The 25,746-nt window shown below is 41.0% G+C and overlaps 1 protein-coding gene across 1 annotated transcript; it reads left to right on the plus strand.

The window, feature by feature from the left end:
• Window positions 1-2,718: 2,718 nt before the first annotated feature.
• LOC120530691 (NACHT, LRR and PYD domains-containing protein 3-like) lies at window positions 2,719-24,668 on the plus strand. The gene is made up of 3 exons (XM_039755111.1): window positions 2,719-4,402; window positions 21,452-21,517; window positions 23,086-24,668. The coding sequence occupies exon 3, from the start codon at window positions 23,091-23,093 to the stop codon at window positions 24,666-24,668; it is 1,578 nt and encodes a 525-aa protein (XP_039611045.1). The 5' UTR covers window positions 2,719-4,402; window positions 21,452-21,517; window positions 23,086-23,090.
• The last annotated feature ends 1,078 nt before the right edge of the window (window positions 24,669-25,746 follow it).

The raw sequence follows: 25,746 nt of genomic DNA on the forward strand, positions 1-25,746 counted from the left end.
AAAGATGCTGAGAAATGAGTTCACGCTTTTGTTTTCAGTCAACTAGATTACTGTAACGCACTCCTCTCAGGACTACCCAAGAAAGACATAAATCACTTGCAACGAGTACAGAATGCAGCTGCTAGAATCCTAACTGGGAAAAGAAAATCCGAGCACATTTCTCCAGTTTTGATGTCACTACACTGGTTACCTGTGTCATTCAGAATTGACTTTAAAATACTGCTTATGGTTTATAAAGCCTTAAATAATCTCGCTCCATCTTATATATCAGAGTGTCTGACACCATATATTCCAAATCGTAACCTTAGATCTTCAAATGAGGGTCTCCTTAGAATAGAACATTAGAACATTAGAACATTAGAACAATCTAGACGAGGACAGGCCATTCAGCCCAACACAGCTCGCCAGTCCTATCCACTTGTTTCCTCCAAGAAAACATCAAGTCGAGTTTTGAAAGTCCCTAACGTCTTACTGTCTACCACACTACTTGGTCTCTTATTCCAAGTGTCTATCATTCTTTGTGTAAAGAAAAACTTCCTAATGTTTGTGCGAAATTTACCCTTAACAACTTTCCAACTGTGTCCCCGTGTTCTTGATGAACTCATTTTAAAATACAAGTCTCGATCCACTGGACTAATTCCCTTCATAATTTTAAACACTTCAATCAGGTCACCTCTTAATCTTCTTTTGCTTAAACTGTAAAGGCTCAGCTCTTTTAATCTTTCCTCATAATTCAACCCCTGTAGCCCTGAATCAGCCTAGTCGCTCTTCTCTGGACCTTTTCTAGCGCTGTTATGTCCTTTTTGTAGCCTGGAGACCAAAACTGCACACAGGACTCCAGATGAGGCCTCACCAGTGCATTATAAAGGTTGAGCAGAACCTCCTTGGACTTGTACTCCACAGATTGTGCTATATAACCTAACATTCCAAATTCCAAAAGCTAAACTTAAAAGAAGTGGTGAGGCGGGCAGGCGGCCTTCTGCTGTTATGCACCTAAAATCTGGAATAGCCGACAATAGGAATTCACCAGGCTGAAACAATAGAGCAGTTTAAAACACTGCTGAGAACACATTACTGTAACATGGCCTTCTCATAACTTCACTTTAACTTAATCCTGATACTCTGTATGTTCAATTCATCATAATTACTATTCATGGTGGCTCTAAAGTCCGTACTGACCCCAACTCTCTCTTCTGTTTCTTTTTCCGGTTTCTTTGTGGTGGCGGCCTGCGCCACCACCACCACCTACTCAAAGCATCATGATGCTCAAACATTGATGGACTGAAAGCCAGAAGTCTACGTGACCATCATCATCGAGTCCTTCCATGAAAACCCTAAATACAAAGAGGACTGTTTGATTTATGTTAGGTAGAATGCCCAGAGGGGACTGGTCAGGGGGTCTCATGGTCTGGAATCCCTACCGATTTTATTTTTTTCTCCAGCCGTCTGGAGTTTTTTTGTTGTTTTTTCTGCCCGCCCTGGCCATCGGACCTCACTTATTCGATGTTAATTAATGTTGTCTTATGTTTATTTTTTATTGTGTCTTCTATTTTTCTATTCTTCATTTTCTAAAGCATTTGAGCCAAATTTTTTTTTGTATGAAAATGTGCTTTATAAATAAATGTTGTTCTTATTGTTGTTGCTTTTAAATTCTACATTTAAGACAACAAACTAGGCCAGTCGTTAAGACCACTGAGGGGCTCTTAGTGGCCAGGTGGTCATGGGATGAAAGTGTCAGAAATCTAGCGAGATTTTAGACAAGAGGAAGCCCTACAAATAAAGATTTACAATATGGACTGTGGGTTCGTATTCAGATACTAAACCTGATCAACTGGTGACAACTGAGCACTGAGGTAAAAAGTTCAGACCAATTAGGACACGTGTCAGCCATAGTGGGACCAGTGCATTAAGCAAAAGCCCCTAAATAGAGGGTCAGCATTAGGGTAGTTTCTGAGCAGCTGGGTCACTTTCCGCAGCATTTTGTCATCACATGGATGACTTCATTTTTTTTGTTGTTGATTTTTTATTGAATTACTTAAAATCATGTAACATTCCATACTATTGAGAGTAGTAAAGAGAGAGAGAGGAGTCTTTCTCCCCAATTTAAATGCTTATTTTAAAATGTTATGGATCAGATCCTGCCAGGTTTTAAAAAAGTGTTGAACAGATCCTTCGAAGTGAGAATTCGATTTTTTTCCAATTTCAAATTGTACACAACATCGGTTACGCACTGATTTAAAAGAGGTGGCTTTGATTTTTGCACTTGAGCAAGATAAGATGTGCCAATTGTGAAGTAAAGGCAATTACAGTTTGGTTGTCCTTCTCCACTTTAAGCCCCTCTGTGAGCCCACCAAACACAGCTGTTAATGGATCAGGAGAGATTGTGACACCAAGACTGTCCGATAGGCATTTCAAATTTTTGGTCCAGAAAGATGTTAATTTGGTACTTGCCCAAAATATGTGGACCAGTGAAGTTGGAGCTCGATTGCAACGTTCGCAGGTTGGGTCTTGCTCTGGAAAGCGAAAGAGATGAGCTTGATAAAAGATTTTGAGTTGAATAATTGAATGTTTTGCACATATGAAACTTGAGTGAATTCTGTGCATGGCTGCCTTCCACTCCGTTTCTGAAATGCTGAGTGACAGATCCTTTTTCCGCTGTACTCTGGGATCTTTGAATGTAAAAGGACTTTTCATTTCATTTTGTCTAAGTCCCCCAGACTGATCAATATCTCTTCTGAAATAGAAATATGTGGGAGGAGAGGAAAATTGGACAGATTTCCTTTAGAAAAGTTTCTAATTTAGAGATAGTGGAATAATTGTGTTGATGGGAGACTAAATTTGGAGTGTAATTGTTCATAAGACATTGTTTATATACAAGTCTCTGGATGATTTTAATTCCATACACTTTCCAAACATTAAAAGCTGTGTAAGTTTGAGAGGGAGACCTGTTAGGTGAGCGAATGCGTTCTTCCTCTTTGAGACCTTTGACCTTGGTCATAGAGGCATTGCTTCTGATCTTTTGTTGTCATTGTGTAATCTTAAATTAAGGTTGTACATTATTACATATGATAGCTTTAAGCTTCATTTCCAGTATTGCCAGGTTTTATGGCTATCAAGTTAATTGTTGTGTTGGCACTTACAACTTTGGGGATGAAAAGGATAAATCAGAAATAGCTTACTCTTTCTCTCCTTCCCCAAAGCTCCCACCCCTCCATTTTGCCTCCCCAAATGAGACGAGACCGCACTTCATGAAGTCCCAGTCCTCTGACATGCCTAGAGACAAATGCACATCCTGAACGAAACAAGCACTCAAGCAGCGGTATAGAATGAATAAAATACATTCATCTGTTGGCAGTACAGTCCAAATAGTATAAGCCTAGAATATGATCTTAAAGAGTCTTGAAAGAATAAACCCAGGGTATAATGTTAAACAGGACCCATGGAAATTCAGATAGCATATGACCGTACACTCCTAATATAATAAACCAAGAGTGTAATGTTAAAGAGTCCCATGTGGAAAGAACAAAAAATACATATATTTATATTATGATAGATGCCATATACTGTATATCCCGGTCAGGATGCCCTTCTGAGGAGAGGACTGGGGGAGTACAGTTATCATCTGCAGTACCTCCCACAGGACACAAGAGGGCAGAGGCCACAGGACTGGAGCTTAGAAGCTCATCCCAGCGGGGACCTGTGGCCACCACCAGGGGCGCCTGGACAGTTCCGGAGCTGTGGTCTGCAGCACTTCCTCCAGACTTGGAATTTGATCAAGGAGTACCTGGGGCACTTCTGGGGGAGCCAGAGTTGGGAGAAAGAGCGAGAGAGGAGTGGAGGCGGCAGAAAGAAAGGACAGGAAAGAGTTAAGAGCATTGTGGTGTGCAAAACGATAATAAACGTGTGTGTTTTGGGACATTCTGTGTCTGTGCCTGTCTGTGTCCAGGCTGAACTTATATACACACACACACACACATATTTTTTATATGATCAACTGAGTATACCTTCCACTGATACCATTCCATCTGAACTAGTGTGGTGCTGAAGTGTCACCCGTTGCAGGGCTGCACTCGGGTCCTAATCTGGGATCCTGAGGTTGTCTGTCATTTGGTGGGTGCAGCAATACGCTGTAACTTCTGTATGTATTCGACTAAAGTCCTGAACTCTCTCAGTGTCCACAGCTCCTTCATTACTCTCTTTCTTTCTTTCTTTCTTTCTTTCTTATCACACTGCAGCTTTGACTCTGAAGTTGTCTAAAGTTATTAATGGATTCCCTCATGAAGATCTCATCAAGATCACAGAGTACTACAAGCCTCAGCTGGCCTATGTGATGAACTTTGACATCAGTAGCATCCTGAAGCTCCTTATCACCAAGCACATCACCACCAATGAAGAGGCAAAGGTGGGCTGTCTTCCAGTTACTCGTTTAAACTGTTATGGTACCATTTAAAATGACCACTAAACTGACCTTCCTAAAGATCAGATTGGCTACAGAGCTGGCTCTGACTGACCCACTGGGCCACCATTGAATCCTAAGGCTAGCGAGGAGTGACAATAGAGCAGATATGCAAGTTGATATCAAGCAAGGAAGGGAAATTCACACCAACCGGTGACTTTATGAAACAGGCAGAGGTGGATGAAGTATTGATGGTCTGAAGTACAGAAACCCTGAGCGTAAGAACATAAGAAAAGTTTAGACAGCCTGTCAGGAGGCGGTCTATACGTTCCCCAGGCCACGATGGGGCAACCGCCCTGGAAGATGAGGGGACCACGGGGACGGAGCAAAGAGGCTCAAACCCATTGGGGCCCATGGCCACCGCCAGAGGGCGCCCTGAGTGTCGTAGAGCCCGGGAGACCTGCACTTCTGCCACTACTGGGCAGGTGGAGGAAGAACCTTCCAGGGACACCCCAGGTGCTCCCGGGTGTTAGGGCGGCACTTCCGCCACACCAGGAAGTGACACCAGAAGGTCATCAATGAGCACCTGGAGCACATCCGGGTGGACATAAAAGGGCCCACGGACAGTTGAAGGCCCGAGTAATGGTGTTTGGTGCAGGAAGCACTGTGAGTGTGCAAGACTTGTGTTTAGGGACACTTGTATAATAAAGCGTGTGTTTTATGAACTGTCAATGTCCGTTTGGTTGTGTCCGGGCTGAACATCTCACAACAAGAACTGGCGATTTGCCCCAGCACTGCTCACCAAGCCTAAGTCACTTCACTTCACTTCACTTTCTGAGGGATCCCCATGGTACCTGCACAGCTTAGTAACTTAAAATGCATGTCTGTGGCTCTTTGTATGAAGAAACATTTTCCAACATTTGTGTTAAATTTGCCTTTAACAAGTGTCTATCTTTGTCTTTGATTTTTAATGAAGAATGTATTAACAGCTGGGATCCACTGTACTGATAACCTTTGTTATTTTGAAAAATCCAATCAAGTCCAGTAGCGTCTGTGTTTATGGCCACTGGGCCACTGCCCCAATCACCCAGGAGATGCCCCAGCTGTGCAAAAATTAAATAAGCAGTAAACTCACCTCAGTAATTTAACTTATGTTTATAGCAAACTTAAATTAGCCATTATAATAACATTTTTCACATTTTCCATGTTATGCTCAATATAATTTCTTATCTAATAAGATTTCTGTCCACCCTATTGGCTAGTGCTGCTGTTAGCCACTTCTGCTGCATCCTCATTTTCATAAGGCCCCCTGTCAGAGCACATGAAATAAAATACTATTAATATTAATAAATAAAAAATGGATCAAGAAATTTAAAAAAATGACGTTTGCTAGGGCGGCATGGTGGCGCAGTGGGTAGCATTGCTGCCTCGCAGTTAGGAGACCCAGATTCGCTTCCTGGGTCCTCCCTGCATGGAGTTTGTATGTTCTCCCCATGTCTGCTCCGGTTTCCTCCCACAGTCCAAAGACATGAAGGTTAGGTACATTGGTGGTCCTAAATTGTCCCTAGTGTGTGCTTGGTGTGTGGGTGTGTGCCCTGCGGTGGGCTGCTGCCCTGCCCGGGGTTTGTTTCCTGCCTTGCGCCCTGTGTTGGCTGGGATTGGCTCCAGCAGACCCCTGTGACCGTGCAGTTAGGATACAGCAGGTTGGATAATGGATGGATGGATGTGTTTGCTATGTACACTAAATGTGTTATTTCTTTCACAATCATGGTCTACATTAATTTGTCACTATATTATTATTATATAGTATTATTATGGAATTTTGAAAGCACCCCACGTGTACAGTCTCATTTGCACATGGACAGTTGATTTAACTGAAAAGACTTACTAGTGTAGGATAAGCAGACCCAGAGGTTAAGCTACACCTGTGCCAATCACCAAAGCAGGTGCCAGCTCACCTCCCTCAGCTTATAACCCTTGTGGGAAAATGGAAGTCACCCTCACCAGGCTCTTAACACAATACCTTGACCTAATTGGACAGAATGCAATTAAAATTATTAAAAAGTAACTTTAATAAAAACACAATAAAACCAATGGAAGCAAAGGTAGGAAATTTATTTAAAAAGGGTCTTATCTTATAGATAAACGTCTATGTGTGGAAGTGTGTACGTCTGTCTGGCCTGGAAGTGAGAGGTGGAAACAGAAAACTCACTTAGCCACTAATAACACAATTGAGGCCAGCAAGTCGGCAAAACGAAACCTCAGAAGAAAGACAAAGTCGCTTAGCTGCTAACATCAACAAATCGGTATCCCTTCTAGTTTTCCTCCACTAATGCACAAGTGAGGCGAGCACATCAGCAAAACGAATCCTTCTAGGAGAGAGACGCCCAGAGTAGTTCCTTTCAATTACCCCACAGCTCAACATTTGTTTAAGATTCTAAAAGAATGATCTAAAAGATACAAAGTTCAAGTCAGTAAAGATACAGAATTTGAAATCAATCTATAGCAGGTGTTTAAAAACAGACACAGAGTGTGTTTACCATGGGATTGAAGAGTCTGGAGTTCACCAATCCAACAGACTCCCTTCCAATAAAGTCACAAGTTCTGGGTTTTACTCACTCAGGGGTCACAGTTCACATTTTGACTTTTATTGGTCCACTTTCTTATTTTATATATTCATCAGAGGCCAGTTCATTATTGTGAGTTTTGAACATTCAGATCTTCATTTGGCTTATTTCTTTTACTAATGCAACATGAAATGAAGTTCTAAAGTTAAACATGTTTTCTTTTTTTTTTTTGAGTGAGCACCATATGTACTTTAGGCCTTATGTTTATTTGTCTTCTCCTTAAATGTAAGCCTGGGAGCTTGGATTGGTGTGAGTTCACCTTGTAGCCATCACGAGGACACTATGATTCACACTACCACAGCGGCTGTGATTTATTTATTAAATTTTTTTGGTGGAGCTTCCAGGGTCAGGGTTGGTACCTTACATGGTTGGGGTTGTTCCAATATATAAAAATTATTTCTGTGAGATGATGTAGCCATTTTCAAATGTGCCAAAGTAAGGTAATTGTATATCTATTTTTGACAAAGTTTAGGTGGCAAGAACAATCAGAGGTGAGCAAAAGGTGGAAAGGCTACAAGCAGAAGCAAAGCCATTAGCAGCATTTGTCACTTGAAACCCCCAAGGTCCCCTAAGGCACACCTAGAATGATGGGTCTTCTCTCTTGGGGATTATGTGAAAATTTCCTGAGTACAATGGCTTATACCTTTTATTCTTCCCACTATTCAATGCTTCTTACTAATCCCTACACCTCTTTACTTGTTCATATTTTTCAGGCAGGTCTCTCCTCCTTCTCTGCTTTTCATTATTCTTTCATTAATGCCTCTGATGATAGCTCTCCACAACTCAGACCCATATTGATTAAAGATATACCCAAAAAAGTTTCGTTATATGCAGATCGTGCTCTTTATGGTAATGCCCCTGCTGATCTTCCCCATGCCCTTGACCTGTTCAGCTTCTATAAAGGCCTGACTGTATATATGATTAACTGGACTAAATCTGTTCTTTTCCCACTAAATTCTTCCTGTCATCTCTCTACATTTCCCTCATTCATTTCCTGGATGGTGTCTTTGCAATGCCTGGGATTGGACACATACAGTATAGCAGGATCCAGGAGCTTACAGCTGAAGGGTTTCAAGGACTCCATTTCCTCTTGGTCCCACCTTCTTCTCTCATTACAATCTGGGGAAGAATCCAGTCTTCCCATTGCTTTGTCCTCTCAAGTTCTTCTCCACCTGAACCTTTCCTCTTTTTCCTTACTTTCAGTTTAATGACTGCTACCATTGCAGCTAAGCTTTTTTTAGGCTTTGGCTGGAATTTCCCTGCCTTTGGCTCTCCTGCAATTGCGAGGCCTTCATTTTACAATCTCACCCTTCTTCAACTTTTGGCATCTCAGATCGACAGCTTCTTCCTTCTCTACTATCCACAATTGGCTTCATGCTGTCTATGTTAGTCAAGAGCTGGTTGGTAGTTGCTCCATGAGGCAGCTTCTCCTGTCTGCCTTTCCTTTTTACCCTTGCTTTGCTAGGCACTCTGTAGTGTGTGCTTGTGTGACTTTTTATTGTGTTTCTCTTCAATTAGTCATCTCAGATGTGGAGGCTGTTGTTAATCTTGTTCTTATGTAGCCCAAAAATCAGTTATCAGATAATGTTGCTTTCCTCTTACTGTACTCTTTTTTCATTTTATCATTAAACATTTGTACAATGGCTGACCTTGCACTCTGACTACCAAAGGTCATGTGAAAAGACAATTCACCCATGGGGAATAATACAGTGTACCAAAAAAAAATATGTTTGTCAACGCTGTAGTAGTTAGGCATTATGGATGAAATGAACAGTCTTGAAAAATGGCAATAAAAGGTGTAATTTTGCCAGACTTCTCATTATGTCAATGCCGAAAGGAAAAGAAGACTAGAGACACAATGTTTTGGCTGCATAGTCTTCATCAGGTGTGCAACTGAAATGAAAAGAGCAAGTAACAGTGGCGGCTCGCGTATAGGCACTGTGGAACTGCAGCACCCCCTATTTCCACTTGATATTATTGATAACATTTAATATAATGAGTCCTTTTTTCTTTAATTCTTTCTTTATACTTGTACAATATATAATCCTTAAGCTTAATGTCAGTAGCCATACCCCAGTTTATGAAAAAGATACAAAAATGTTTGTATGGACCTGTGCGCTTCACAGTTCCATCGGCGTGGTGTTTGGCTGTTGTGCGCTTCACAGTTCCATCGGCGTGGTGTTTGGCTGTTGTGCGCTTCACAGTTCCATCGGCGTGGTGTTTGGCTGTTGTGCGCTTCACAGTTCCATCGGCGTGGTGTTTGGCTGTTGTGCGCTTCACAGGCGCACATAGGAAGCTGCACGCGAGGCTGCGAGGGAGAGAGAGAGCACCGTCGCTCCTGCAGTGCCGGCCCTGGCGTGCTGGTGGAAGGTAGTTTTTTTTTTTTTTTACTCCGCGTGTGTTGTGCTTAAAAACCATGTAGAATATTCTAGAATGTGATAAAGTGTACAATTACATTACTATCCTGCTTCCAGCTATTCTATTTGATTCATTTTTTTTTCTGAAGCAGAACGCTGCTTTTCAACATTGAAAAGAATAAAAACTTTTCTAAGAAGCACTATGAATTTGGAAAATTTTATTCAATGGAGAAAAATTTCCTCAGTTGTCATCCAGAAATCATGGAGCAAATTATTGATCTTTTTGCGCAAATTAAACCAAGAAGAATGGATTTCATTTTTAAATGAATAGATCAAGCTTAAACTGTAATAATTTAGGTTATAGTAAGTAAAAAATGTTTGATTTTGTTCTTTTAGGATTTTATCAAGTTTCTGAATAAATGATCTTTTTATACATGTTTGTTTCCTTTTACACAATTTTAAAACAGAGGCTAAACATTTTCTGGAGCAGCACCCCCACTAATTTTAGCTACGAGCCACCACTGGCAGGTAAAATAAGTAGGAGGAAAGAAAGGTCAGGCCAGAGAAATGGTGATAGCTGAGATGATGAAGAGAGACATTAAAAAATCGGTTATTAAGACGGAGAAGTATGTGATCCCAGGCTGAGAATGAGATGAGCTTCCTTTTTTCTTTGAAACGTGTCTTTGAAGTCCTGTGAAAGAACACAAACCAAGGGATCATTGAGGCTATGATTGAGGGATGTGACGTGTTCTACAGCAGAAATGCGGTAAATAAGATTTTTATACTGCCAAAGGACCCAATGTTTAATATGATGTTTATCTGAGGGACAAGAAACAAGGGTATTTTTTGGTGACACATTTGCAAGAGACAAAGCAGCACCTAATAACTTGTAGTGAATTCCTCTGATTACAATGAGAGGTCCACAGCGCCCACAGGAACCTCTTACCCTTAGCCCAATTTTGATCCTCTTTTCTGATGGTGTCTTTTGTAAACCAGGAAAGAGAAAATAACCTCAAAGACTTGATTACCGCAATGAAACAAGTAGTGCATATATTAGAGAACTTCAAACATAATTATACATACAGTATGTAACCCCTGAGAATGTCGTACATAAATAATACAAAGCAAACAAAGAAATACCGATTTGTATGGAAATAGTATTGAATAACCACCACTATAATAGAACTGGATTAGTGTGCACACAAAGAAAAGAAAAGGAGGAAACAAAAAAACACGTAATCACTGACAGAACATGAATATGAATATATATATATATATATATATATATATATATATATATATACTAGCCATGTGCGCCCAACTATGTTGAACGTGTTAAAGTTGTCTGTGAAGGGCTCCCTGTTTAAACGCGGCTGCCAGTCATGAACTGGGCCCTTCGTCGTACAGCATTATGATTTTTTATAAGGGAAACAAAATTACAAAAGAAAACCCTTGGATATTGATTCGATAGGAACGGTCTACTCAGAATCACTGTCCGAATAGTAATTATGTGGTGGTGTAGGAGCATTTCTGCTTCTGTCCATTCACAGTCCGTCTCGTTTTCACGATGCTGTCGTTTTCTCTCACAATCTCTTCTCAACCTTTCTCTAATCTCACAGGTTGCTTTGTGGCAATCCAAAGAGTAAGGCAATATACACGGAGCAATGGTTATAAAAGGGGGACACATAGGTATCCAGGCTCTTTAAAGCATAAATAGGCATCACTTCACTGACATGTGAGCAAGCCACGGTACAACTGTGAGATGCGCAGCACTCGCTGGCTACAACGTAACAATAATAATTTCTGGAACGTGCTGTTACGTTGTCATTCATGTCACCCACTGTCTTTCTTTCATTCATATGTTACGTAGGCACGTACCTCTTATCTTCGGCAATCTCATTCTCTAACCAGGCCTCAGGAGCTAACCAGCGTAACACCTTCCACCACCCCTTTCGTTATTCCAGCACATTGTTGACATCCGTGAGTAACAACAACGCACTAAACTGGAAAGTGGTCTACGCATGCGTGGAATTCGTGGACAAACAAAGATCAAGATCTAAACAAAGATCTCTTTAGTTAATTTAAAGCACAACAATTTGTTTAGTTTGAATGTCTGTATTTTGAGGTGTGACTGACGTACTGCAGTCTTCAGTGGTGTAAGCCTGGAGGAGATTCTTAATGCAATGCCTATGTTTTAGCTGTCTCTCTACTGCCATATAAATATATAATGTGTATTTTTCTCTGCTTTGCGGGTTTCTGCTGACAGTGGGTCTTTTTACTTCCTGTACATGCTTCCTCAGTTTGTTTGCCCAGTTGATTTCATACAAGGGACGCTATTGGCGGATGGCTTAGAAGCTACCCAATCAGAGCATGTATTACATATTAACTAAAACTTCTCAATGCTATAAGATATGCTTTCCGTGCGGTGCTTGATTGTTTGCTTGTCTCTGCCTCTATCTCACCCTCTCTGACATTCTCTGCGCCTGACGGAGGGGCTGTGAGCAGAGGTGCTGTTTGCACAGAAGCTGTTTGCTTAGTGGATATGGAGGCACCTCTAAGAAATGCCGCTTTATCGAGGTGCGTCCAAAAGCACACTTATTGATTTTTTGATTGTTGCTTTAATCTCGCTCTCTTTCTCTGACGTTCTCTGCGCCTGACGGAGGAGATGTGAGCAGAGGGGCGGTTTGCACAGAGGCTGTTTGCTTAGAAGATACTGACGCTCCTCTAAAAAATGCCGCAGCAAACTTGAAAGCACATGTATTGATTTTTTGATTGTTTGCTTTTCTTTGCGAGCGCTCTCTCTCTCTCTCTCTGAAATTCTCTGCTCCTGAAGAGAAGATCTATTTGCATTCTTTTAATTATGAGAAAGAACTGTCATCTCTGTCTTGTCATGGAGCACAGTTTAAACTTTTGACTAAAGGGTGTTATTTCATGTCTAGAGGGCTCTAATAATGTTAACAGTGTGGGAGAGTTTATAAGGGCTTAAAATATATAAAAATAACTACACAAACATATGGTTTCTACTTCGCAGATTTTCACCTATTGCGGGGGGTTCTGGAACGCAACTCCCATGATCGAGGAGGGATTACCGTATATATATATACAGTGAAATCTCGGTTCAGGAATGTCTCGGTTCACGTACAACTCGGTTCACGACCAAAAAGTTCACCAAATTTTTGTCTCGGTTCACGACCACACACTCGTTATACGAACAAGCCAGTTTCCCTTTTGGTTTGTGCGCGGCAATAATTTCTACATGTGTTGCATTGTTCTCAGTCAGACCTGCTTGCCTGCTGCTGAGCGAGAGCGAGAGCGAGCCACGTGCCTGCCTGCTGAGGTGGAGGGGGAGGGGGGGGGTGCGTACACATATGAGCCTGCCTGCCTGCTGCTGAGGGGGAGGGGGGGTAGAGCAGAGAGCGAGAGAGAGCGAGAGAGAGCGAGCCACGTGCCTGCCTGGCTGGTGCATTTAAGCAGAGCCGCTCCCTGTTCATTGTTCTCAGTCAGACGTGCGTGCTTTACCTGCGCTCTCTTTGTGCTCTACAGTATTTTGTGTGCTTTTGCAGTTAATAATGGCTTCTAAGCAAGTGAAGAGTGGTGAGAAGAAAGTTTTGAAGAAAATTGAAATCGAAGTAAAGAAAGAAATTATTGAAAAGTTTGACTGTGGCGTTCGTGTTACTGATCTTGCCGCCGAGTACAAGAAGTCAAAATCTACGATTTCGACCATTTTAAAGCAGAAACAATCTATTAAAGCAGCTGATATTGCAAAATGAGTTACAGCGTTAACCAGGCAGAGGCTTCAAGTGCTGGAAGAGGTGGAAAAACTGTTTACCAGTTTACTCATTTACCAATTTGAGAACCCTCGTGCTTTCAAGCAGCACAATGTAAACAAACCCAGACTCCCAGTAATGTGGAGGGCAAACATGAAGGGTTGGGTCACAAGGACTTTGTTTTTGGAATGGCTGCATGAGGCTTTCGCTCCCACCAGTTAAACAGCTAAAAACACCAGAAACCCAAGAAATCACAAGAGAGAAACACCTGAAGAAAAACATCCCTCTCCCTCCTCCTCCACCCAGTTCCTCCTCACTTCATGCCAGAACGCGACTCATGCAAGGTTAGTTTTCTTGGTGGTGTTTGTATTACGGATTTTTCAAAAGTTAATTTTTCAGCTTGCAGCATGAATTGTTGCAATGTTACTTTTCTCTTTTTTCTAATGTTCCTTTTTTTCCGCTGTGCTTAAAAGTCATTTTAAAAAAAGTGTTTACAGCGATCGGGCTGTAAGGCTAATAGCGTGATTTCCTGCACTGTTACTTTTTTGGTTGCTTGTGGTTGGTTTTTAAATTAAAGTTCGGATTTGTTCAAATGTTCCTCTCTGTTCTGAGCGAGAGAGAGAGAGAGAGAGAGCCTGGGTGTTTTGTGTCAGTGTTATTCAATGTTTTTACATTAATTTACTATTACACTGTGCATTCTATGTTGTAATTAACTATATTTGTGCTTAATCTTTACATATATTTACATATTTACATATATATTTACATACAGTTTGTACGGTCTGGAACAGATTAATTGTATTTACATACAATCCTATGGGAGAAATTGCTTCGGTTTTGGAACAAATTATGGTCGTAAATCGAGGTTCCACTGTATGTATATATATATAAACAGATACACCTCTTTTTTACAATAAACAGACCCCCAGTCCTTTTTTTACACAAGTATCCTTATCCGTGTGCATTTTCAAAGATCCAATCTGCCTGTATAATCTACAGTTAATTACAGGTTACAGGATAATTGAACGAAGCCGTAATGGAGTGTGCTCACCGGTTTGAGGCCAAATCCCGTCCTTGAAGGAGTAATATGCTGTAAAAACATCTTATGGCAGGACATGAACAAAAAAAAAACATTCATACTTGAAATCCTACCATTGTTTCTGAATGCCGCGATGTGGAAGGGTGACATTGAATTACAGGATGTGTTTGTGATCACACATTGCACTAACGGAGGCACAAATGGTCTTTAAGTGCAAGGAGGCAATGCCTTATTCACACAGAGAATCAGCTTGTTCAATCAATGAATTACGTTTGTTCAGTGAGGCCACCCTCATCTGATAGTCTCATGAGTCCTTACTGTCACATGTACAGATGACGGTGAAATTCTTACTCACAAGTGCGAATCAACACGCAACACCCCAGGATCAGTGACCTTTAAACTCCTGTCTGTCTTTGTTTATTTAACTAAGGTTCATATCCAAAGAAGTTTACCACTAATATCACATTCTTAGTTATAACCTAAAACCATTGTGGTTAAAAAAATGTAATGACAGAAGAACTCAGGAATAGGACACATGTTTTAGTTGCTCTTTGTATTTGTACAAACATCTCCATATATCAGTACAGGATAGACATGTCCAAGGTGCTTTTACCTCCAAACTGTCACGTTATCTTCATCTGGTAAGGACTCATTGCATTGGTAAATGACAACAGTGACATTCAAACACAAGACCTTTATACTGTAGGCGACAGGCAGACCAAATGGCACCATGGACAGTGAGCAGAAAAAGAAAATAGAAAAGATGAGCTTTCTCTGTCCTGATGCCTTGTAGTTCAATCCAGAAACCCTCATTAAGATGTGCTCATCGGCCGTCAAAAACGATTACAGTGATTTTGAACATATGTGGACATATCTGGATTTGATCCTCATTTAAAAAGTATTTATAGATAAAAGCCATGTAATATAAAAAAGCATCAGGCCACTTTTACATTTTGTAGTCCATTGTATGATTTAAATAAACATGTGTAAAAAGTAAGTGGACCCCTCTATTTATCACTACCTCAAATACCTCAGATTAGAATGGGGTGTAGATGATTAGAAGAGATGATCTTCTCTAACTCTGTCCTCCTTTTTAAACATCACCTACTTAGATGCCCTTCGGTGTTGCAGTGTGTCTTTTAACCATGTCCAGACTCAAAGTGAGACTTTCAGAAAGAAGGAATCTGGGAAGGGATTTAAATGGAAGTCCAAAGAATCTGAAATCAACAATTCCACTGCCTGAAAGATCATCTACAGGTGGAGAAGACTTCAAACAGCCGCTCACTTGTCCAGGCCAGGCCATCCCAGCAAGTTTAGCCTAAGAGCAGAACACAACATGCTGAAGGATGTCTTTGAGAACCCCAAAAGTCTGTTATGGGGTCTCCAGGTTGTTGATGTCTAAGTGCACAAGTCTGCCATTAGATGGAGCTCAAATTAAATCTGCATGCCAGGCAGAAAGAACATCAGAGAAGATTGCCCAAGAACACCTAGGCAAAGAAATGGACTTCTGAAATGATGTGCTCTGGGCAGACAAGACAAACATAGAGTTATTTGGGCACTTTACCAGACAATGTGTCTGGCAAAAACAAAAGACAGCATTTGACCATTTGAACTGTAAAGCATGGTGGTGGAAATGTTCTGGTTTGGCGCTGCTTTGTTGCATCATGGCCTGGGCAGCTCAGCATTGTAGATTCCTCTAGGAATTCTTCATTGTACCAGGGGGTGGTTGAAGATAATCAATCTGTCATAAGACTGAAACTCAACATGACAACAACCTTAAGCATACCGGTAAATCCACCAAGGAAATGGAAGTGGCCTGGAATGGCCAAGTCAAAGCCCTGAAAGAATTTCACGATGCTGTAGAGGAGTTTGAAGCACACATGACCCTCGCCAAACAGTACAGAGCTGAACGGACGAGTGGGAAACACTTTCTGCTAATCGATGTCAGAAACGTCTGGACAGATAGAGGAAAGAGGTTGAGGAGGCAATGCCAGCTGTTACAGACAAGGGGGCACTTACTCTTTCCACAAATAGAAATGGCATTGTAGCTGCGTTTACCCAAAATGACCAAAGTTCTGCAGCTTTAGTTTCATCCTTGGGATTCTAGCAATAGCCTGACATGTTGATGAGATTCCACAGACAAAATATCTTTGTTAAATAAATGTTGTTATTTTTAAAAGCTTTAGTAAAAATTAAATGTAAAAGAGTTCACACAAAAACAGAGAAAAAATAATATAGCAAAGAAAAGAAAATTTCAGTTTAAAGCTTATACAGTATATCTGCTTTCATTCTTTACGTTTGCGCATACAGTTGAACTGTTTCTAAACGGTCAGCAAATTGTATGCTTATCCCACTTGTAAATCGCACGTAGGTCTTTCTGTCCATGCTAGCCATGATACTAATTCAAAAACTGACTTAACTAACACACCGTATCACAGATATGGCTGAGAATGTGCAATCTCATGTTAACTTACGGAGGGTAAAATGCTATATCCTAATCTTCAGCTATGGGAGAAAATCACATTCTATTCAAATTCAGCAAACACTAATATGAGTTTAACTTTCAAAGTTTGGCTTTTACAGGCATGTTTGTTCAATTTCCATCCATCCATTTTCCAACCCGCTGAATCTGAACACTGGGTCACGGGGGTCTGCTGGAGCCAATCCCAGCCAACACAGGGTACAAGGCAGGAACCAATCCCGGGCAGGATGCCAACCCACCACAGGACATACACAAACACACACCAAGCACACACACTAGGGCCAATTTAGAATCGCCAATGCACCTGACCTGCATGTCTTTGGACAGTGGGAGGAAACCCACGCAGAACATGCAACCTCCACACAGGGAGGACCTGGGAAGTGAACCCAGGTCTCCTAACTGTGAGGCAGCAGCGCTACCACTGCGCCACCGTGGTTCAATTTCGATTCAATAAATAATTGCAGAGTCAAATTTGCATTGTTTTGTTTGTTTTGCTTTTTTTTCCAATTACATCACCGTTATCTGTAACAACAACAACAACAATTTTGATCAAAAGGTCAAATATAGAAATTTATTTCTATAGCACAGTTTCATACAAACAGTAGCTCAAAGTGCTTTACATAATAAAGAATAGAAAAATAAAAAGACACAATAAGAAACTAAAATAAGTCAACATTAATTAACATCGAATAAGAGTAAAGGTCCAATGGCCAGGGTGGACAGAAAAAACAAAAAAAACTCCAGACGGCTGGAGAAAAAAATAAAATCTGTAGGGATTCCAGACCATTAGACTGCCCAGTCCCCTCTGATACTGTTAGAATGATACAGATAGATACTGTTTAAAGCAGAGCAAACATTACCTGCACATGTTAAAAAATTAAGAACATTTCTGGAAGTGTTTTTGCTTTTTCACATGACTGTACTAAAAATGAAAGGGAATGGTAACATCAGAGAGCAATGTGGAACTGTAACACTCACGCTCAGGTCATGGCGCTTTGTTCATGGTTTGAATGCAGAGACTGATGAGATCTTTCTAATATTGGCCAGCAGATTGTTCAGAATTTGGTTGCTCTATGGCTGAAGGCTCTGCCTCCCCCAACACTTGCATTCATCCTAGTAATTTTAAGGTGGCCTGCATCTCGAGCTCACAGATTTCACCAGGCAGTGATGCACTGATAAGTCCAGTAAGGTGAAGGGAATTGAGCATTTAGAGCTTTGTATGTCAGAAGAAAATGTGCACATTGTGAGGCATCTTCAATGACCCATGACTTGAGTCGTTCAGGTTTGCTATTCCTGATTCCTTATTTTTATACTAAAGTAAATTCTGCCAATCAAGAAACTGTAATGTTTTTGTTAGAAATCGATCCATGTTTTTTTGGCTTGTATCAATTTCTATCAAAAACAACAACAGTTCTGGCTGAGTCCGAACCTCTGAATGACAGTGTATAGCTATTGAAAACAGTGAAACAGGTTAAACGTTTTTTTTGTGGGAGGCACTGGCTGAAGAATTTGTGAGATGTCCATCACCAAATGTTAAAGGAATCCTGGATGAGGTGACCAAGTGGGGTGAGTTACTGACCTCTTGCTGTTTAAATCAGAGTAAACGCTCCAGAGAAAAAGAGGAGCTAGAAACACAATGTAAAATAAGAGCAGTACATCTGCTGTCGTGGAGCTGCTTTTATTCCAGTTTCTCCAGGTAGACCTGTCCTCCTCGACCACTTGTGGAGCTTGTGTGGGGAAAAAGTCAGTGTGTAAGCTTGTCACTTGCCTGCTGCTGAATTCTTAAGCCAGGTCTACTGGCTTTAAGTTCCTTAATCTTCTTTCTTTCTTCAAGTGAATGATTTATGAAGGGGTGTTTCATTACAGAAAAAAAAATTCTTTGATTTCTCTAATTCCACTTGAAGTTGTCATCTCCCTAAACTTACTCTAACTCATCTGTAATTACATTAATGGCAGGTGTGAACTCACTGCCAGAGAGCTGCATCCCCAGAAAAATCTGAAAGTAACCAATTAAAAGGCAGCTTTTGGTCATGTGCTTGCCAAAAGATCAAGAACTTACATACAATCTCATTTGGCCAGCATCCTTCACACAGAAATGAAACAAATACAAGTCGGAAACAATTTTAATGGATGTTGACATGCGCTGACACCAGGCACATTGTTCATATACACATTTGTTTCATGATTATTTTGCATTAACTAATTAATTTAAGTAGAACTTTTAAAATATTTGGACGGGGAGGCAGCACCACAGCACACCACATTACAAACTGGTATAGGTAGAATGGTATAGGTTTATGGGGCATTGGGACTTGGGTATTGGGTTACATCTGAACCAGAGGGGCACCAATGTGTTGAGGACGCATATTGTACTATTACTAATACTGCTATTAATACTACTATAATATTGTATTGTCTTTTGTTAGTTGCTTTGGATAAAAGTGTCTGCCAAACAAATAAATGTAAATGTAATTGTAAATGTATTGTAATTCTGAGGCTGCCATGATGGACTGGCCATTGAGCTCTGTAAAGAGGATTACAGGATTGTGTTCTGTTTTGTGTCTTGTGTTTACCCCATTTTTTGACACCCAACCTGCCTGGAAGGGGTCTCTCTCTCAATTGTCTTTCCCAAGATTTCTTCCTTTTCTTGGTTCGTTTTAATACAAGGTGTTTTTTGGGAGATTTTCTTGTATTCTTAAAATGTCGAGGCAGGAGGGCTGTCAGAAAACATTGTCCTTAGCAGACGAGAACTGTGGAGAATTTATATCAAAACAAATCACTTTCTTTCTAGAGAGAAATACATCCTCAGAGGTTTCTGCAGGAATACTCTTGGAAACTCTAAACGCCTTTTTAAGAGGACAGATTATCTCATATCTTTCTCACAGAAATAAATTAGAAACCAAGAAGGTATCAGAGCTAACCAGCGAAATTACTAGAATAGATCAAGAACACGCCAGGTGTCCAAGTGAGGCTCTTCATAGGAAAAGGCAGGCTCTGCATTCAGAGCTCAACCTCTTAACATCCAAAGAAACTGAACAATTCATTTTTAAATCAAGACATCATTACTATGAACATGGAGAGAAAGCTAATAAGTTCTTAGCTCAACAAATCCACAAGCACCAGTAATCACCAACACAAACGGAGATAAAATTATTGACCAAAAAATATAATGCACACATTTAGAGACTACTATAAATCCTTATATTCTACTGAGTTTAAAGAAGACAAGACACAATCTAAGGCATTTCTGGATGCATTACAGATATCACAAATAGATACTCTTAGTGCAGAGGAATTGCATAAACCTCTGGCGCTATCAGAATTACTATAAGGTCACTTTAGAGTGGGAAAGCAGCTGGCCCTGATTGCTACCCTGTCAAGGGTAAAGAATTCTCCACTCAGCTAGCTCCCCTCCTATAAACAACATTTACAGAAGCTAGAGACAATCAAATTCTACCTCAAACTTTTTGCCAAGCATTAATCACCTTCTTTCCTAAACAAAATAAGGACTTATTACAATGTGCATCATACAGACCAATTTCACTTCTGAATAATGATATTGGTCAACCCTTCATCTCACTCTAGCTGGAAGAATTGACGCTTTTAAGATGAATATCCTTCCTAAGCTTCTCTTTTTATTTCAAAACATTCCAATATACATCAATAAATCATTTTTTAAGCAATTAGATTCAACAATAACCTAATTTATTTGGAACTGAGGGTTAGGCTGCTTGCTGCTTGTCTTAATCGTCACATTTACAAGACAAAAGACACTGACAGAGAGGTGTGATGGGATTTAAGGTGGGCCATATCTACAAGATTTTTCATAGGCTCTGGTAATTCTAGTGTTAAGGCCTGTGCTCACCAACTTTGTGGTGTCCTCTGTCATCTGTTCAGTATGTCCCCAAGGCTTCAAAAAGTGCCACTGCTGTACAAAACATCCTACATTGTTCCTGTTCCAAAGAAGACATAATGACTACAGACCAGTGGCACTTATGTCACACATAATGAAGACCTTTGAGAGGATGGTCCTAGACTATATGAGTCCTCTTGTGATAGACCACCTGACCCATTGCAGTTTACTTATTGGACAAAGATTTAAGAGGAGGATGCAATTTTTTGACTGCTCAACAAACCTTATGCTTACCTGGGCAAAGCTGGCTGTGATGTTTTTGGATTTCTCCAGTGCCCTTTCAATACCATCCAGCCATCCCTGTTAAGGGGTAAACTCAGAGATATACAGGTGGATGAGTCTGTGGTGTCCTGGATAATGGACTGTGTGAGCACCACTGGAGCACCACTGGCTCAGAATTTCATTTTGATTTAGTGTGGTTCCTTCACTTTTTGTTTCTGTAGCTCATTGCTGACTGATCCCAAATTTAGTGTATTGATCTTTTTAAATTGCTTTGACTAATTTCCATTTAAACACCTTGAGAACAACCATTCTCGATCTCGGACACTCTAATTGTACAAACTGTCTAAGACGTCCACTTTCTTAGCTCTTCTCGAATGCAAAGCAGCCTACTACAAACCACACACCTGCACCCAACTTCATGGGATCACTTTGGTCTCTGCAGGTAATTTATTAGGATGTGGGACAGAACAAAAAAGACTTGGGATGGACAGGCATCCACACGGACTATGAACATGGCTTTGACTCTGGTGTTTGAAGGGAGCAGTGCATGCAAACTCTAAATGATTTTCTTCTCTAAAGATGTAAAGCTTCTCTGAGAACTACTGATGCTTGTGTTTATCTCCTCTGTGTCTATTCTTGTCTCCCCAGGACCGGACCTCTTGAAGGAGACCCAGGCCAGTGTCCAGTCACTTCCCCTTGAGCCTCATATCAAAGGTAACCCATCCTCATGTTTCTGGTCAGTTGCTCATGCACTCCTGTGCTCATTGGGTCACCATACGTGTTCTCATTTTGACTTTCAGACATCCATGAAATTCATAAAGTTGCTGTGTTTGAATCCACAAATCCTGCAGATGATCAGCCTCCTCTGGGAGGTGCACACACCACAGCTGTGGGCCTTGAGTCTCAATACACAGGCAGATCCAAGCAACTATAGGCCAGTAAGCTTAACAAGCATCACAGGAAAATTAATGGAAGGAATTATTAAGGATAAGATTGAGCAACACATGACAAGGACAGGAGTTATTCTGAACAGTCAGCATGGGTTCAGAAGGGGGAGGTCGTGTTTTACTAACATGTTGGAATTCTATGAGGAGGCAACAAAAGGATACGATCAAAGTGGAGCTTATGATATTATTTATCTGGACTTTCAGAAAGCATTTGATAAGGTGCCACATGAGAGGTTGGGCATCAAGTTAAAAGAAGTGGGAATTCAGGGTGATGTTTTTAGATGGGTGCAGAATTGGCTCAGACACAGGAAGCAGAGGGTGATGGTGCGAGGAACCTCATCAGAACTGGCCGATGTTAAGAGTGGTGTTCCACAGGGGTCAGTGCTAGGGCCGCTGCTATTTTTAATATATATAAATGATTTAGATAGGAATATAAGTAACAAGCTGGTTAAGTTTGCAGATGATACCAAGATAGGTGGATTAGCAGATAATTTGGAATCCGTTATATCATTACAGAAGGACTTGGATAGCATACAGGCTTGGGCAGATTTGTGGCAGATGAAATTTAAAGTCAGTAAATGTAAAGTATTACACATAGGAAGTAAAAATATTAGGTTTGAATACACAATGGGTGGTCGAAAAATCGAGAGTACACCTTATGAGAAGGATTTAGGAGTCATAGTGGACTCCAAGCTATCAACTTCCAAACAGTGTTCAGAAGCCATTAAGAAGGCTAACAGAATGTTAGGTTATATAGCACGATCTGTGGAGTACAAGTCCAAGGAGGTTATGCTCAACCTTTATAATGCACTGGTGAGGCCTCATCTTGAGTACTGTGTGCAGTTTTGGTCTCCAGGCTACAAAAAGGACATAGCAGCACTAGAAAAGGTCCAGAGAAGAGCGACTAGGCTGATTCCAGGTCTACAGGGGTTGAATTATGAGGAAAGATTAAAAGAGCTGAGCCTTTACAGTTTAAGCAAAAGAAGATTAAGAGGTGACCTGATTGAAGTGTTTAAAATTATGAAGGTAATTATTCCAGTGGATCAAGACTTGTATTTTAAAATGAGCTCATCAAGAACACGGGGACACAGTTGGAAACTTGTTAAGGGTAAATTTCGCACAAACATTAGGAAGTTTTTCTTTACACAAAGAACGATAGACACTTGGAATAAGTTACCAAGTAGTGTGGTAGACAGTAAGACGTTAGGGACTTTCAAAACTCGACTTGATGTTTTCTTGGAGGAAGCAAGTGGGTAGGACTGGCGAGCTTTGTTTGGCTGAATGGCCTGTTCTCGTCTAGATTGTTCTAATTCTAATTCTAATTCTAATACACAGAACTGATGGTCATCAAACAGGACATTAAAGATGAACTGGTCAAGACTGAGAAAACTCAGGAAAGACTTGAGAAAGCGGGAACGACAAAGAATTGTGAGCTAATCTGGACGGAACAGCTGTTTAAGAGAAGTCCTGAAAATAAAAAATCCCCTAAAATCGTACTGGTCAGTGGGGTGGAGGGAATTGGAAAGACCACCTTGGTCCAGAAGATCATGTCTGACTGGACAAGAGGCATTCAGTACCAGAGATTTGCATTTGTGTTCCTGTTTAAATTCAAAGATCTCAACTTCCTAGACAATGAGAATGAGCCACTGATGTCTCTGATCACACTGATTGTAAGACACTATAAACATCTCACTAATGACAAACTCATAGAAATCCTACAGAAACCCGAATATCTCCTTTTTATACTTGATGGACTAGAGGAATACAAACACAAACTGGACTTCACCCAGCGTCAGCTCTGCTCACTCCCAGATGATGATGTTCCTGCTCATATCCTGGTCACCAGTCTGGTCAGTCAGAAATTATTGAAGGGCTGCTCAGTACTCATAACAACCAGACCAACAGCCCTAGAGACCCTAGATATGGAGAGAGTTGATCGATTTGCTGCGATTGTAGGATTCTTCCCTGAACAAAGACAAATGTACTTTAAGAAGTTCTTTGGTGATGCTGCTCTTGGTGCTGAGGCTTTTCATTATGTCGAGGAGAATTCCATCCTGTGCACCATGTGCTTCAGACCCTCTTACTGTTGGAGCATCTGCTCTGCACTGAAGAATCACTTCATAACACCTAAAGAGTGTGGAACTTCCCCCAGAACCGCCACAGAGATCTTTGTAATGTTCCTTCACAGCATTATGACCAATCACAGGCAACAAGCCAAGGACCGAAGGGTGATTCTTGTTAAACTGGAAAAGATGGCTTATTATGGGATAAACAACAGGATTCATGTGTTTAATGAGGAACAAGATCTGCCCACCTTTGGCCTCCTGCCAGCCCTGTCCTCTTCGTTCCTCTCTGGGTTCCTGTACAGACAAAGCACTCTGGAGCACACAACATATATGTTCTACCAGCTCATTCTGCAGGAATTCATGGCTGCCTGCTACTTCTACCTCAGTCCATCAGGGGGCATTGAGGAGCTGCTTGTAAATCTGGACTTGTGTAAAGATGGCCGATTTGAGAGTGTCATTCGATTCCTGGCAGGACTGGCTTGGTGTTCTATGCTTAAAACATTAGAGGGGATCCTGGGGGAGTTTGAGGGGAAGACCATAAAGCAAATACAGGAGTGGGTGAAGCAGAAAGCTACAGGGGCGCTACAAGGTGGAGATAAAAGTGAAGCTCTGAAGGTGTGTCACTGGCTCTGTGAGACTCAGAATAAAGAGCTAATTAGAGATGCCATTTATGACAATTTAAGGATGAACTTTAGTAACATGACTTTATCCCTCTTGGACTATGCTGTGTTGGCCTCTGTCATCAGCTGCTGTGGAGAGCTTAAAGAATTTAACCTGTCAGGCACACATCTGACCCCAGAGTGTATCAGGAAACTGGTGCCAGTGCTCAGCTGCTGCAGTAGACTCTGGTGAGTAATACAACTTTGACAAATTCAGTTTTATCTGTCAGTAATGGCACTGAGAGCACTGAGGTCCTCTGCCATAGGATCTTCTAATAACCCTAACCCCATACAACAGGAAATGATGTCATATAAGGTTAGTGACATACTGACTATGCAGTCTCATACTTGATGATCCTTTAAAACATGTATGCGTATGGCCAGACTTCTGCAGGCAAAATGAATCAACTTGTAAAAACAATATAATTGCTCTTTGTTTTTCAAAAGAATATATAGAATGTCCGATTGTGTCCCGAGGTAACTTGTGCATTGTTAGTCACACACACACTATCGTCCCTGAGTTTACTTGTCTTCAATGAACCATGGATGTTGACGTGACATTTGGGGCACCAGGGCAGGCAGAATATGGGCTGTCAGAACAAGAAGTGCATGAAGAAGAAACCAGTTTGTCATGTTGGTGGCAATTCTTCAGAAATGGCTAGTCACTGCTTTAGACAATGTATTCCACTTGTTGTGATAGTTTAGCAAGAGCACAAAGGTGGTGACTTTGCTCAGACAGTAAACTCTATCACCACTTCTTGGAGTATCAACAGCTTTATGTGACTTTCAAAACTGCTGTTCACTGATCTCCAAGGGTGCAAGACAGAAGTATCAGATACACTGCAGATGATCCCTTACAGAATTTCAGGCTGTTCATAAGTAATGGCGTGTTACTTATATTATTGTGACTAAGCAACCTTAACATAATTGCACAGGAACTGATCCTGCAGTACACAATGAAAGCAAACTGCTGGAACACATGTGGAGTGATGTCAGGTGTGACAGACTGCTGGCTTTCTCTGCACTCAAAGTATAAAATTCAAAAGCATGAAGTTTGAGATGTACTGGTAAAAAAAAACATCATTTGAAATGCCATAAGGACAGCCGATGACAAGTGAACTAAGTGTGACCATACTGGCCAGGGGCCTCATGTATAACGCCGTGCGTAGAACTCGCACTATAACATGGCGTAAGCACAAAAGCCGAAATGTGCTTACGCACAGAAAAATCCAGATGCAGGAATCTGTGCGTACTCCAACTTCCACGTTCTT

The sequence above is a fragment of the Polypterus senegalus genome, chromosome 6 (genome assembly GCF_016835505.1).
Source record: "Polypterus senegalus isolate Bchr_013 chromosome 6, ASM1683550v1, whole genome shotgun sequence".
NCBI lineage: Eukaryota > Metazoa > Chordata > Cladistia > Polypteriformes > Polypteridae > Polypterus > Polypterus senegalus.

Coding starts and splice junctions, on each gene's coding strand:
- LOC120530691 (XM_039755111.1), top strand. CDS start 23,091: ATGGTCATCAAACAGGACATTAAAGATGAACTGGTCAAGACTGAGAAA.